At 40.3% G+C, this 16,918-nt stretch overlaps 1 protein-coding gene across 3 annotated transcripts in view; it reads left to right on the top strand.

Moving 5' to 3' along the window:
* The window catches only part of PCSK2 (proprotein convertase subtilisin/kexin type 2), a 289,537-nt gene that overhangs the window by 197,198 nt on the left and 75,421 nt on the right, over positions 1 to 16,918 (top strand). For all 3 annotated transcript variants that reach the window (XM_029917598.1, XM_029917597.1, XM_029917596.1), the window contains exon 6: positions 6,343 to 6,419. In XM_029917598.1, coding sequence (XP_029773458.1) covers positions 6,343 to 6,419 — 77 coding nt within the window. The remainder of the gene's footprint in view (positions 1 to 6,342; positions 6,420 to 16,918) is intronic.

Raw genomic sequence — 16,918 nt, 5'->3', positions numbered from 1 at the left:
GTGTTCTTTAACCCCCTTTATTTCCATGTCTTAAGTTTGTGAAGCTCAATAGAAGAGCCTTTCCGACAAACATCTGCAGTGTCTCATTTAACTTCCTCTTCATAGAGGTGGGAATATGCTTCCTCCCAAGAGGTTTCTGGGGGATATCAGTCTGATTTGGAACATTGTGAGGCCTAATCAATAGCAACAGGCTTAATTTCACAAGAGCAATGAGTTAACAGAAGGAGATGCTAGCTTCCGCCCCTGTGGCAGGAGCCGTGCTAAGTCTACCATTTCCTTACTGTGACCGTGTCATCCAGCAAGGCCGGTGCGGCTCCCAGCAACATTTTATCATTTGCATTTTAAAGTCAAGGAAACCAGGGTTTCCAGAAAACAAGATAATTGCCAAGACCAAACTCCTTAGGTTTTAAACCAGATCTGTCTGGCTTGAAGGCCTCTCTCCTTTTCTCTGGTCCAAGCTGATGCCTACAGACACATTTATTGCGTAAAACCCCAACAGGGACAGCCTGCGGGTCCCAGAGGCATTACCTTCCAGATTTGAGGGTAAGAGTGGCAGTGCCAAAGCAAGGTTCAGTCTAGAGGGGTCTTAGAAGTTTCTCTGTGTATGTGAAAGCCAGGGGCATGGTTGTCAGTGGGTTTACCACCAGCTTTCATGGTGAGACCGGCTCTGGCATCCGACGTGTGCTATTTGTTGACCTGTGACTTTGATGGCTGCACAATGTCAGCTCGATGTAAAAAGTCAGAAGATTACTTGAAAAAAAGTAAGTCCCTGTCCTTTCTTAATTTAATGTCCACACAGGCCAACCGATGGAAAGCTCACGGTACAAACAACAACCAAAGTCATAGCTATTAAGCTTCCTTTCCACAGGCGAATCTAGCCCTACTTTCCAACTCTGCAGTCAAATATTCAGAAATTAAGCCCTAAAATTATTAAATACTAAAGAGTTTATTTTTTCCTCCTGCACTCAACTCTTATAAGAGAAATGAGCCATTATCAGAAGTTTCTTCCAGAAATAACTTCCGAGGCAGCCCTGAGGTCAGTTTGGATTCAGTCCAGCCTTCTCACGTTCTGCACAACGGGACAATGATAATTCAAGTTCTTCGTGATGACTCTGAATCATCCTGATCCTGAATCATCTGCGATTAAATTATGTTTGCTAAACAGTTAGTATTTTCTAAAGCAAGAAAATAAGACTAATGCATTTTCGAAAGAAGTTATAGAAGAATTCAAACCACAACAAGCAGCTGGCTTAGCCTGGAATGACCAGAGCACTGAATTTGCGGAGATACCACTTCCCCCTAAATGTTCATGTTAATGGCTCTTTTAGAAAATCCCAGCATAACTCAAGGCCAGTTCAATTTATTCCTGTATACAAATGATTTTGTGGAAGGCAACATTGTAATTCAAATCAATAAATGATTTGGCTTGGGCTATAAAAGTATAAACAGAACACTTACAAAAAATTGCTCACTGTTCTTTCTTCCTCTAAACCATTTGATTTTTAGCCAAAAGACATGCAAATATAAGAACAGGAGTCTGAACCTAACAGACGCCATGACTGGCTTTGTTTCCCCCTCTAAGCTAAAAGGTCTAAGGTGAGTCTCTTCGGAACCATTTGGCCATTTGGCAGTCATACATTGCCCGGGGGTATCCAATCAGGAAAGGCCAGCTACCTCACCCCACATTCCTAAGGGTGAGGCCTGCAGATGGGAACTTTAGATAAGCCCCTGTGACCTAGTGTTAAAGTTAACCCCATAGTCACCAAACAAGACCCTGAACTCGCTCTGTAATTGGTTAATTTCAAAGATACCCTAAATGTTGTAATTGGGTCCCTCCAAAAGTAACAAACGCTCTGAACAGTGTGTATGGTTAGAGCTGCTGCCAATACTGTTGTACCATTATGATTGGGTCACTGTACCTATGTCACAATCTCCTGTAACTCCCCCTTCCCAAACTCATAAAAGTCCTACCCCGCCTACCTCGCGTGCTCTCAGCATGGATCCACCACGCCTGTAAAGTCTGTGAGCCCGAGTTTAGGCCCCGGCGAGCCTAAATTCGTAATAAAGCCCCTTGCTTTTGCATGCGTGCTTCGGCCTCCCTGGCGGTCTCTGGTTTCTGGGGGCGATAAAGAAATCTTGGGTACAACACAAATACAACTGTTTGCCTTCCTTAATACTCAGCGTAGACTCTTACGTAAGGAATTAAGCCTTAGTCACCAAATTAACTAAATGACAACCAAAAAAAGTTTGTAAGTCACCGTTTCAACATTCAGAAGTGATTCTGACCCCAGACAATACATGATCTTTTTCCTGTTATAAAAGTGGGCTTGGGGTTCCATGCATTCTCAGCTGCAGGTTCTGCCATCAGATCTCTTCAGTGTCCCTTCCAGTCCCCCCCACCTCAGGGCAAGCCATTTTCTCCAGGAACAGGAATTTGAAGCCAAAAGTCCTAAGCCCAGATCACAAGTAATAATTATAAACCAGAAAAGTTAACCCGGATGAAAAGCTTGTGAAAAGGGCAATCAGGCGGCAAACACAGAGGTGCAGAAAATTTCTACTTTTCTTTTCTCTAATGGAATTTATTTATTTATTTTTTTAATGTTTTATTTATTTTTGACACAGAGCGAGACAGTGCATGAGAGAGGGAGGGGAGGGTCAGAGAGAGAAGGAGACACAGAACTGGAAGCAGGCTCCAGGCTCTGAGCTAGCTGTCAGCACAAAATCTGATGCCAGGCTCAAACCCATGAATTGTGAGATCATGACATGAGCTGAAACCGGACGCTCAACCAACTGAGCCACCCAGGTGCACCACCAAAGTAAAAGTATTAACTTGGGTTTCTCTCTAAATTCCATCCATCAATTCCATCTAAGAATGCTCTTGTCTCAAAAATTCAGAGAAGGTTAGGGGTAACTGAGCATAGTAACTATTTCAAAATAGTATCCCTCAAAAGAACTGAAATCCAAACAGTTCAAGAAAAGTAAAAAAATAAAACAACACTCCAGAAAAACATGCCAAATCTGAGAGTGTCTCCCAGAGATAGGAAATATAGACCAGATAAAGAACTAAACTTTTTAAAAAGGCAAATAAATGAATGTAATTTGGGACCTAAGGGGAGAAAGAGGAACACATAGCTTGGAGCCAATAATTATGGCCAGAGGAAAGAAGAAGTTGTCCTCTGTGATGACCAGGTATTAAAGGCAGACCTAGATTCTAGCATAGAGGATAGGCTTGTTCAAAGAAGATCCAATGATTGGTTCAAATTTTGAATGAGGTAAGAGAAGGTGGAAAATGAGGAATTGATTTTTGAAGTTTTAGTTACGCACAAGAGTGAGTTCTAGAACTGTGCTGTGCAACAGTCAATAATACAGTATTTTGTGCTTTAAACTATGTTAAAAGTTCTCACCAAGATAAGAATAAAAACAACCCACAGACACAAAAGAACAAAAGGAAATTTGGAGAGGCGATGAACATGCGTTTAGCCCTTTGTTTAAGGTAATGTATGTATGCATATGCCCAAACTCATTACACACAAAGTATATAAAGACCTCAATAAAACCAAAAATTCTAAATTAAAAAAATTTAACACCATAAACAAAAATAAATCCAATATGGATGAAAGAGCTAAATGTGAGACTGGAAGCCATCAAAATCCAAGAGGAGAAAACAGGCAGTAACCTCTTTGCCATTGGCTGCAGTAACTTCTTACTAGACACGTCTCCTGAGTCAAGGGAAACAAAAGGAAAAATAAACTACCGGGAGCTCATCAAGACAAAGAGCTTCTGCAGAGTGAAGGAAACAATCAACAAAACTAAAATGCAACCATTGGAGTGAGAGAAGATATTTGGAAGTGGCATATCTGATAAAGGGTTATTATCCAAAATATATAAAGAACTTATAAAACCCAACACTCAAAAAAAAAGATAATCCACTTAAGAAAAAGGCAGAAGATGTGAATAGACATTTTTCCAAAAAAGACATCCAGATGGCCAACAGACACATGAAAAGATGTTTAACATTACTCATCATCAGGGAAATACAAATCAAATCACAATGAGATGGGGCACCTGGGTACTTCAGCTGGTTAAGCCTCTGACCCTTGATTTCAGCCCAGGTCATGAACTCACAGTTTATGGAATTGAGCCCCACTTTGAGCTCTGCACTGACAGTGCAGGGCTTGCTCAGGACTCTCTCTCTCTCTCCCTCTATCTACCCCCTCTCCTGCTTGTAGTCTCTCCCTCCCTCAGAATAAGTAAATAAACATTAAAAAATCACAATATACCTGTCAGAATGTCTAAAATTAACAACAAAAGAAACAACAGGGTTGGTGAGGATATAGAGAAAAGGGAATCTTCTTACACTGCTCATGGAAATGCAAACTGGTGCAGCCACTCTGGAAGACAGTATGGAGGCTCTTCAAAAAGTTAAACATAGAACTACCCAATGATCCAGCAATTGCACTACTTGGTATTTACCCAAAGGATACAAAAATATTGATTCAAAGGGATACATGAACCCCCTGATGTTTAAAGCAGCATTATCAACAATAGCCAAACTATGGAGAGAGCCCAAATGTCCATCAACTGATGAATGGATAACGAAGATGTGAGATAGATATAGATATAGATATAATGGAATATTACTCAGCCATCAAAAAGAACAAACTCTTGCCATTTACAACAATGTGGGTTGAGCTAGAGAATACTATGCTAAGCAAAGTAAGTCAGTCAGAGAAAGATAAATACCATATGATTTCACTCATATGTGGAATTTAAAAAGCAAAATGGTGATCATAGTAGGGAAGAAAAAAGAGAGGCAAACCAAGAAACAGACTCTTAACTATAAAGAACAAAGTGATGGTTATTGGTGGGGAAGTGGTTGTGGGGGAATGGGTTAAATATGTGATGGATCTTAAGGAGGGCACTTGTTGTGAGCGCCAGGTGTTGTATATAAGTGATGAATCATTACTTCCTACACCAGAAACTAATATTACATTTCATGTTTACTAACTGGAATTTAAATAATAAAAACTGGGAAAAAATTAAAAACACAAATTTCAGGGGGATGTCTATCCCAAACACAATACTTATTTAAATAAATTAGTATTATGCTTCTGATTCCTACAGCTACTGGTGACTAGTAACCCTTTGTCCATCCAGCAAATGAAAACACAAACTAATGGAATTCATCAGTTTTCTTTGAAAAACATTATGCCACTAACACATCAGATTTACAAACTAAAGTGTTTTACCTCATAAAAGGACATGATTCTTGAAAATGTCTCAGGATCCATGGAATTGAGAAATGTCCACACTGGAATATATATCTAATCCAGTGCTTTCTAGCCAAATGTATACTGTGGACCAGGAAGCCATCTGGGTCTTTACTGCAGAACTCAAAAACAGAGCAGAAAAAATGGGATTCTTGTTCTGAGCATTCCAGGAAGCAGAGAAGGCAATGGGAAGGGATGGATCAGTCACCAAAAGGTGGGAATCATTTCCCATCACAGGCCAACATAAAGATCAGCCAACTAAAGACCTAAATGGAAAATTAAGTGGATATGTAATTGATTTCTGTGGGGGGAAACTCTCAATGGGAAAAATGGAGGTGTTAGATGTATAGAATTTAAACTTCTAACCGAATATTGTAGGGTGTAAATTGTATATTTATGTATTTGGTCACCTGATTGATGTCTGTGCCCCCAACTAGGCCATAAGTTACAAAAGGGCAGGGAGGGCACCACTGCATTCCCATATCTGGCATAATCACTGGCATGTATTAGACTCTTACCTTTGTTGAGTGAATGAATGAGGTTGATATTGTGCTGATGTTAGGGTCTTGGGCAGAGGCTTAACACCCATAAGTATAAAGGAGACAAGCGTATGTCAGTCTGAAGCAGGGAGCTGGAAGTGAGCCTTCTGCACAGAGCAAGAAAATTCCAGAGGTTGCCTCACTTGTGACATAAGATCTAGAACATTCTGACCATGAAGCCCAGGAAGTGCAACCTAAGTCCTGGATTCTAGGTGAACCCCATTCACCCACAGATGGTAACTCAACTTAAAATGGAGAGAGTTCTGGAAAGCACAAGACGCAGATGTGCTAGTTCATTGAGGGCCTGAAACAGGATGGAATGAGGAAGTCTGGAAAGAGGTTAAAGGGAGGGATAGAGAGATCCCCATACACACTGGCTCTGTCACCCCTTTGCGAGGGCCTGGCCCAGAAAGGAACATTAACACAGCACGCCACAGAGGACCTGTAAACATCAAACAGTTGTGTCTTGCAGTATCCTCTCTGGCCTGTCCATCAGTCTTGACTGACCTAATGAGATGCCTTGTGTTTTTCAGAATGCAGAAGCAAGCTATGACTTCAGCGGCAATGACCCCTATCCCTACCCTCGATACACAGACGACTGGTTCAACAGGTATACTGGGCCTCAGGGGCCGTCTTTGACTTTAGATCTGGGGGTTTGGTTTGACTCTGTTTTTAAAGCTTGACTATCACCAGCAAAATAATCTCAGTGCTTCCCAAAATTATACTATGATTTTTCTCCTTCACAGCTACATTCTCTAAATTCTTGGATTTTGTTAATACAGCAATGTTCCTCTAGAATTGTCTTGGGACTATTTTTTTCTCTTGAGTTGGGAGTTATTTGCCACTTTATTAAAGATAAAAGAGGGATACCTGAGGGGCTCAGTCAGTTAAGCGTCTGACCAGCTCAGGTCATGATCTCACGGTTTGTGGCTTTGAGCCGCACATCGGGCTGTGTGCCAACAGCTCAGAGCCTGGAGCCTGCTTCAGATTCTGTGTCTCCCTCTTTCTCTTCCCCACACCCACTCGCACTTGGTCTCTGTCTCTATCTCAAAATTAAATAAATGTTTAAAAAAGACAAAAGAAAATAGAAATAATAAGAAATCCTTTTCAACCCACACAAGATGATAAAAAAACATGCTCTTTCCACTTGATCTGTAGGAGAGAACTGTTTTGCCTCTCTGCTCTGTTTCTATATGTTACTTAAAAGTGCTTCTGCTGTAACCTTATAAGGGCTCATAGTTCCTTGCAACTGAGCGGTAAGCATAATTAGCAAAGGTTTGAAGTATTTTTTTAATTGAGGTACAATTGACATATGATGTTATATTAATTTCAGGTATACAACATAGCAGTTTGATATTTCCATGTATTACAAATGATCACTGCATTAAGTCTAGCTAGCATCTGACACCATACATAGTACGAAAAAATATTTTTTCTTGTGATGAGATCTTTTAAGGTCTATTCTCTTAGCCATTTTCAAAAATGCAATGCAGTATCATCAACTCATAGATTTGAAGTATTGCTTGGCACCCTGCCATACTGAACTACTCAATGGTCCATCAGAGGTGTGATTTTCCTTCCGCCTGTTTTGCTACTAAGCATGTAAACATGCAGTCTCTTTTCTCCAAGTAAAATTCTTGCCTATGGCTGATTAAATGTAAGAAATATTGAGAAATAAAGATGTGTGGCTTGCTTACTCAAAATCAACTAGGTTTTAAACCTAGTGTTTCCCTATTATTGATGTTCTTGAATAAAGTTGATAAGAACCATATGAACTTCAATTAATGGTAACAATATATGTACATCACTATCACTATACTCATTTCTTTTACTTCCTATGGCAAACTCATATATGTAAAATAAATATTGCCATTCTCTGTCCAGTGATAAAGAAACAGGCTCAGAGAGGTTGTGTGTCTCTTCCCTGGTCAAAGTAGGATGTGTCAAAGCCAACACTTGAACCCAAGCTTCAGACAGGTTTTTTAATTTAATTAATTAATTAATTTTTTATTTATACCTTATTGTCAAGTTTGTTTCCATATAACATTGCTTCTCCTCACAAGTGCTCTCCTCCATGACCATTACCCCCTTACCCCTGGCCCCCTCCCCCTTCAGCTTTCAGTTTGTTTTCAGTATTCAAGAGCCTCTCATGATTTGCCTCCCTCCCTCTCCCTAACTTTTTTTCCCCCTTCTCCTCCCCATGGTCCTCTGTTAGGTTTCTCCTGTTAGACCTATGACTGAAAACATATGGTATCTGTCCTTCTCTGCCTGACTTATTTTGCTTCGCATGACACCCTTGAGGTCCATCCATGTTGCTACGAATGGCCAGATTTCATTCTTTCCCATTGCCATGTAGTACTCCATTGTGTATATATATATATATATATATATATATATACACACCACATCTTCTTGATCCATTCATCAGGTGATGGACATTTAGGCTCTTTCCATGATTTGGATATTGTAAAAGTGCCGCTATGAACATTGGGATACATGTGCTCCTATGCATCAGCACTTCTGTATCACTTGGGTAAATCCCTAGCAGTGATATTGCTGGGTCATAAGGGAGTTCTATCAATAGTTTTTTGAGGAGCCTCCACACTGTTTTCCAGAGCGGCTGCACCAGTTTACATTCCCACCAAAGTTAAGGAGGGGTGCTCATTTCTTGAAATCCTCACCAGCATCTATAGTCTCTTGATTTATTCATTTTAGCCACTCTGAGTGGCATGAGGTGGTATTTTAGTGTGGTTTTGATTTGTATTTCCCTGATGATGAGTGACGCTGAGCATCGTTTCATGTGTCTGTTGGCCATCTGGATGTCCTCTTTGGAGAAGTGTCTATTCATGTCTTCTGCCCATTTCTTCACTGGATTATTCACTTTTTGGGTGTGGAGCTTGGTGAGTCCCTTGCAGATTTTGGTTACTAGCCTGTTATCCGATATGTCATTTGCAACTATTTTGTCCCATTCCATTGGTTGCCTATTAGTTTTCTTGATTGTTTCCTTTGCAGTGCAGAAGCTTTTTATCTTGATGAGGTCCCACTAGTTCATTTTTGCTCTTGATTCCCTTACCTTTGGGGATGTGTCGAGTAGGAAATTGCTGCAGTTGAGGTCAAGGAGGCTGTTTCTTGCTTTCTCCTCTTGGCTTTTGCTGGTTTCCTGAGACAGGTTTTTAAATCCTAATTGTACCACTCTTTCGTAAGAATCATCTTTATGATAAAAGAGCATGATGGCCAGAGAGTGGCCAGGGATGGGTCCACAGTGGACCAGGTGACTTATCCTCTGTCCCTATAATTAGCAAGTTGACCAGAATGTGACTGGGGGACAGAAAGGGCACATGGGGTGGAGGTTTGGTGAACACAAAAAGTGCAGAAAAGAATGAAGAAGAAAAAGCATTTAATTTTGCAACATTTTTAAAAAGATCATTACCAATGTTCAAAGGCACAATTTACTCTTCATTAACTTCTACAGCAGCTTGAAAATCATCATGCAGTGTTTGAAAGGGTGTGCTGAGGAGATGAGGATGTATCATGAAGGTCTGGGAACTTCTGACATGAAGCATCTCATACCCTCCACAATTTACAACCCAAGATCCTAACTTACCCTTAGCAAATAAACCATTTCAGACACAGAAATGTGAAGTCCTCAGACATATGTCACTAAGCCAGGGGCAAGACATAACTGGTTATGGTAGTTTGGAACATTGTATTGAGAAGGACTAAGAAGGAGTGCCTGTCTTCAACACGACTAATTACCAATTGTCTACATGGTCGCAGAGCAGTAGCAATACATGTGTCACTTGCCTTCTCTCTAGTAGATACTAAATTAATCTCTGACAGATTGATGCAGGCACAAAAATATAACCAACACAGTGGTCCACTCCTTTCTGCCAAGTCCCATTTTCTGAACCCAATACAACCTCACCAAGCAAGTCTCCCTGTGTGATACGCTGTAAGACTATTCTTTAAATAAACAAACAAACAAAAAATCAGAATTGGCTTCTATTTAAAATGTTTTCATTTGGAAACTTGTTCTTGAAACTTCAATTTTAAACTGGCTGAAATCCACTAACCAGGACTAATTAGGGCTTATTGCAGTACAATTCTTCATTGTCAGCAGGAAAAATTCCCCAGTGTCCAATTGCCTGAGACACAGTATAATGAGTCAGGCATATAGGATCCTTGCCTGTTAAGTAGTCACTAACTCAAGACACAGGAGCCACTTTGACCTATAAATAGGGCTTTTCCCAATTATCAAGTCATGTTCAAAGATCCTCATCCACCATGGTTTGTTATTACAAAGCCTGGATGATCGTTCAAATCATGACCTCTCCAAACATAATTACTATTGTAAATGCTCATGGAAGGAAAGTGGGTCAAAGTCCAAGCCCACAGCACTAGGGTGATCTATAGTCTGACAGGTTGGGTCTGTCCTGGAGATGATTCCTTCTTGGCTCAAGGAGAAATTGAATATAGCATCCCTCCCCTGAGTGTCAGATAAGATTATTCAAAATTCCCCCTGGGTGAAATACTTGCCTGGTATTTTCTTGGGGCTTGGGGTAGGAGGAAGAAGAATGAGTGGAGGAATACAGAAAATATAATGGTCGTGGGTTAATAATTGCCAAGGCCTATCATGGGTACATGAGATTTCAGTGTACTTTTGTAGATCTCTGATTTGTTTTCCATAATAAGAAGTAAATTTTAAAAACATGAGGCACAACTTAGTCTGGTATTTATGAAACTATTAGCTTTGGTGTGCAAGCTTCTAAGGAGCTTGCAAAATGTCCTATGAGTGGAGACCGATGCCCAGATCACCACAGTGCTAAGTATAGCTAGGGCTAAAATAACCGCTTATTAAGCGGTTACTATGTTTAAAGCGCTGCTTTAAGTGCTTTGCATGTATTAATCCAGTTAGTTCTCATAATAACTCTTTGAAATAGCTATTATCAGGGCGCCTGGGTGGCTCAGGGGGTTGAGTGTCCGACTTCGGCTCAGGTCATGATCTTGCAGTTGGTGGGTTCGAGCTGTGTGTCAGGCTCTGTGCTGACAGCTCAGAGCCTGGAACCTGCTTCGGAGTCTATGTCTCCCGCCCTCTTCTGTGCCACCTCTGCTCATACTCTGTCTTTCTCTCTCTAAAAAAATAAACATTAAAAGAAATTTTTAAAAAGAAAAGAAATAGCTATTATCAGGATTATCCCCATTTTGAAAATGGAGGCATAGAAAGGCTAAGTAACTTGGCAAAGTCATAGAGTTGTAAGTGGTAGAGACAGGGTTTGACACCAGTGAGGGGGTCATTACCCCACTGCCTCATAACAAAGATGCCTTGGACAGTATTAAGCAATGCAAAATTATCTCTAGCAGGAGAAGCGGAGTCCAGCTTCTTTCCCTGAACAGATGGCATTTGCTTTGGATTCGAAGAAAGGTATCTGGTAGAGTTATGGGGTATATTCCAGGGTAAGGGTACAATTTAGGTGAAGGAGGGGAGGTGGGAGGTGCAGACATGTTCAGGAGGTAACCTGGCCACCTGGTCTGGGAGTTAGAGACTGGGACAGGGGTCAGCATTCTAGGAAGACTTCGTAGAAGAGGTGTGCTCATGAAAAGATCTCACAGGTTGTTAGGAGAAAGGAGGAGATTTTGTGATTTGGTTGGAAACTAGGCCTGAAGCATAGATAAGGAGCCTTCTCCCATTGCACTCAAGGAATGCTGCTGCCCAGAGGCTCTGGGAGACTCAAGCCCAGCACCTGCCTTTGGCTGGAGCTGTGTTTACTGCCACTCCAGCCTGAGCCTCTGGCCAGTTCTGCAGCCACTAAGGCATGCCCAGTTCTTCAGGTGTTCTCCTCTGGGCATGAACCCCAAATCCAACCCCCAGCTCTGCTCAGCAGACTGGGGGCTCTTAGGAAATGCTACTTTCAGCATGCACCGAAACCTCGCTAAAGGGCTCGTGGATGCTGCCCAGCCATGCTCTTGCTGCTATTATTCTTCCAGCCACAATGGCTGCAGCAAAGGCGGGTTAGACTCAGAAGCAATTGCTGTGCAGGAAAACGTGGCAGCTCACACTGCTTCACATTGCTTTGGGAAATAGAGGGGGAAATGTGCAACACTGGGCACTCTCAAGCACGCTAGTAAAGTGTTTCTCCGGTTGGGAAACTGAGTTCAATACCAGAGTGTCTCTCCTGGGCTCTCCTCCCACTTTAAACTGTCCTAACATCCCCTCTGTACTTATTTGTTAACTTGTTTTCCATCAAGTGCACATTTCTTTAACAACATATTTAAAACTGCCAGCCGAAGACTGTTTATGAAAGCAAATCTCATGCATATGCAGAGCTGCTTTCAGGGGATAGGTATATTAGAATTTCTTGCCCAGTGTTAAATTTGATTTTGTGGGATTATTCCTTTTTAAGCAGAGCAAGTGTATTTATTCTACCATGAACCATTTAATAATTACATGCAATATCTGAGCTCCAGAGATATATTTAAAACACAGTTAAGAAATCTGCAAAAGGAGTGAATTTCCTCCTAGTTTGCAAGCAGAGAGACACAGATGGCCAAGCAAAATAATAATATAGTAGCAGGATTAGTAATCCAAATTGCAAACAAGTAGAAAATCATACACATTTAATGAAGCTCACTAAGATGCAGAACAAATAAAACTGACTTCCTATGTGGTATCAGGATCTAGCATTACATGTTTTTCTTTGCTGGCACTCAGTAAATGTTGATTGACTGGTTGATGGATGGGTGGCACACCTTCATAGCCATGCCAAGATGTTGAGTGGCCTTGACATCTGTCCATTTTAGAGCTGCCCACTTCTTCCAAGGTTTGCAGCCCACGCTTTGTCAATAATCTTCCAGCCTTTCTCGGTTTTAGGTCAATGTTTGGTGATGCATTGCAGATCTGTATTCCATTACTGTGCTGCTGTCCATAAAAATCCCTCTTGCATAGCATTTCTTTGACAGGCATTCACCACTGAAATGTCATCCCTGCCATAGGCAATATTTATGGAGTGTCACAAGGGTGCAGCACACTCTATCTATTAAGCCCTAAAGAGTAAGGAGATTTGGGATTCGATGCAATTTCTGGCCACAAAAAGTTTACTATAAATTCAGGAAGAGAGAAGACATTTATTGCTCAAGCAACCCAAAGAGGGGTGAGGCAAGGAAGAAGGATAAATGATACCGAACAACATTTATCTCTATGTGGGTTTGTGTGATTGATAGCATTAGTTAAACCTTCAAATAAGACATATCTTTAGTGATTAACTTTTTTACTTATTAAAAGTCATATTTCATTTTGAAGAACCCTATGCGACAGGCCGAAAATGAACACGTGAGAAAAATGGCCATCTCTGTTTGGGTATTTGCACGTTGATGGAAACCGATACTTCACCCTGGTGACATTTAATGGTTTAGAAATGGATGAACATCTTTCCCTTCTGTCTTTATGAACTAATTCTGAAATCACCTCCTGGATAATAAAATTCAAACTGCTTTCAAAGACCTAATCTAACTTTCTTTCTATGTGAGCTTTGAAACAACCTCATAAGCCCATATTAATTCAAATATGGCTGCTTGTAATCAACTGTCTCTCTACCCAAACCAGAGCACAGTGAAATCTAACACAGTTTAATTTTGTGAGCTATACTGAGCCATTGCAGAAATGCCACAGAGTTGTTTTTTAAAGTTTATTTATTTTTGAGAGAGAGAGAGAGAGAGAGAGAGAGAGAGAGAACACAAATGCACACAAGCTGGGAAGGAGCATAGAGAAGGAGAGAGAATCCCAAGCAGTCTCCATGTTTGATGGCATGGGGCTTGATCATGACCTTAGCCAAAATCAAGAGTCCAATACTTAATCAACTGAGCCACCTAGGCACCCCCACAAAGTTTTAAATTTTTTTTCTAGTCCCCTACCTAAATTAGGCAAGTCTTCATTATTTAAATTTTTCCCCTAAACTAAAATAAATAGACATAACACAGATTTGGGGGTTATGGAGAGAATTATATAGATTGTAGAAGAAATCTGTATGTTGGTATTGTTATTTTTACTTTGGAAACAAATGTTATGGATGCCATAAAGGGAGATTTTATGGTACTCAGGTGGCAACAATTCTTTCCTTAGGGAAGAAAAATACAGCAGATTTTGATGGACAAATGGAGTGTCATGTTAATTGCTTGGCATAGATTAAGTGACCCCTGAATCAGTTTCCCTTATCTGTAAAATAAGCCTGAAATTCCACCATGAAAGTTTGTCTAAGGGACTAGAGACACATACTTGGTTCAGAGCATGATACATGGTAGGCATTCCCTAAATGGCAGCAAATAGTAATTGTGAAATTCAGTGAAGAGATGTCTATAGAAACTAAGTCAAAGATTCCCCAACTAGACAGAAAACAAGGAGAATTTGTTCCAAAGGAGCTAATGGATGACCCAACACTTCACCTATCTTTCTAGCCATTCATTCTCTCATCTAAGCCTTTGACAGAAATGAGACAACAGTAGCTGAAGGTTAAACTTTGTGGACAGAGTCTGATATCTGTGTTTCTGCATTGCTGATTAAAAGAGGAATTATATTCAGAGATAGCTTAAATGCATGAAACAAGATCGATCTGTGGGGAAATTTGAAGAGCCTAGCATCTAGCACCAGAAAGATGGAATGCCTCTTCACTTCTCCAGAAAGTACTGGATGCTTGCAAGCAGACCCAAGGTTTGCCCCAGAAGCAGCTAGACATTCTTACCTATCCAAACTTCTGAACTTACCCCAAAGTCTTACCCTGTAGAGAGCTTTGGATGAGCCAGAAAACATGACTTATCTCTGCATTTCAACTCCAATATATGTGCCATTAAAGCATCTTTCTCCAAAGACATGGCTTAAAAGACTGTAGCTAGCCACTATAGAGCTATGCTTGTGTAAGAATCTGTGTATAGACCTAGGGAGACAGGAGTCTGGAGGACAAAGACAGCTTCATGTCCATGAACCTGGCCAAGTTTCCCATCAGCTTGCTGAATGAATTCCCCTTATCACCAGTATCTCTGTGAATGCAGAGCCCTAAAATATCATCATAAGACTTGGCTGTGGGATATAAAACTAAGGAGCCCATTAAAACAACCAAGGGAACAATAACCAAGAAAGGAGTCCAAAGGAAGAGAGAGAAAGAAAAGGAAAAAATACCCTCCAACTCACCATTAGCCTACAAACTAGCATTCCACAATATCTGGAAAAAATACATCAAACACAATCTAAAAATCAGGACATGAACTTATACCAGGTGAAATTAGTTTTGTGGAAAGACTTGAAAAAGACATTAAAGTAAGTTATGTTTAGTTTGCTTAGAGGGATAAGTGTATGGATATCATCCATTTAAAAAGAAAAATAAATGATGGGGAAACACAAGCAAAAACAGACAATATAAAAAGGAACCAATTGCACTTGGGAAATGTAGCCTTTGAAATGAAATCTTAATGAATATGATAAAATCTAGCCTGGGTGCAGTTGAAGAGATAATTATTGAATTCAATATAACACTATTAAAAAATCTATAGCAACTGATGTTCTTTGGTGGGTGGGGGAAGTGTAGTTGACATACAAAGCCATATTAATTTCAGGTGCACAACATAGTGATTCCACAGCTCCACACCTCAAGCTATGCTCACCATGATAAGTACACAATTACCACTCATCACCATACAACACCATCACATTACTGATTAAATTCCCCATGCTGCACCTTTTAGCGCTGTGACTTATCCATTCTATAACTGTACATTTGAATGTCTTAATCCCCTTCATCTATTTTCCCCATCCCTTCCCCGCTGGTAGCCATAAGTTTACAAACATTATTCTTTTTTTTAATTTTCTTAAATGTTTATTTATTTTTGAGAGAAAGAGAACGTGTGTGTGAGGTGGGGAGGAGCAGAGAGAGAGGGAGCAGAGGACCTGAAGCAGGCTCTGAGCTGTCAGCACAGAGCCCAGTGTGGGGCTTGAACTCATGACCTGAGCTGAAGACAGATGCCAAACCGCCTGAGCCACCCAGGCGTCCCTACAAACATTACTCTTAATGCTGAAACTTTTATGGCATTTTCTTTAATGCTGGGTGAAATAAGAATTCTGCCTATTCTCTCCTGTATTTGACACCATGCCACATCTCATAGCCAATAAAATCATTATAAATCTAATAAAAGATACATGAGAACATTAAAGAGAAAATGATAAAACTTAGAAAAAACATCAAAGAAGTCCTGAATTAATGGTGTTGCCTACTAAGCTCACGGATGGAAGATGGAACATTATAAAGATACCAAGGTAATTGGATGCAATTTCAACTGAAGTCACAATAGTATTTTTCTGTGAAACTAGAAAAAAAGTGATCTTCAAATTGATATGGTATAGCAAAGGGCCATGAATACAATAAGAAGACAAAGAAGGAGGAGGAGGAGGAGGAGAAGGAATATGAAGAAATAAAAGAGAAGGGGAAGGTGGGGAAAATCTGACTGCCAAATATCAAACAATATAAAACCATCATAATCATGAGAGAACAGCATTAGCATAAAGAATGAAAAAAGGATCAAAGAAACAGAATAGAAAACCCAGAGGCAGTCCCCCATGTAATAGAATCTTAATATACAACCAAGATGGCAATAAAAACAATGGAAAAATGATGATGTAATGATATTCAATAAATGGTGCTAGTTATTCATATGGAAAAATAGGGGTCCACCTCACTCGCTAAGTTTAAACAAGTTCTAAGGGAATTAAGACCTACATGTATGTAAATCTTAAAGAATTAAAATGTAAGAAAATGTCTTTATAATCCTGGAATAGAGATGGCTTCCTTAAACAAGACACTAAGCCACATGGAAAAGGAAAATATTGAGAAAGCTAAGTTAAAATTAAACATTTTGAGTGGATCAGGAAGATGTGGTATATATTCACGATGGAGTACTACATGGCAATGAGAGGGAATGACATATGGCCATTTGTAGGAAAGTGGATGGACCTTGAGGGTGTCATGCTGAGCGAAGTAAGCCAGGCAGAGAAAGACAGAAACCATATGTTTGCACTCATAGGTCTAGCAGGAAAACATGAGAGACCTAATGGAGAACCAGGGGGAGAGG

This window comes from Suricata suricatta, chromosome 12 (genome assembly GCF_006229205.1).
Source record: "Suricata suricatta isolate VVHF042 chromosome 12, meerkat_22Aug2017_6uvM2_HiC, whole genome shotgun sequence".
NCBI lineage: Eukaryota > Metazoa > Chordata > Mammalia > Carnivora > Herpestidae > Suricata > Suricata suricatta.
This window is presented reverse-complemented; position numbering and strand designations above follow the sequence as displayed.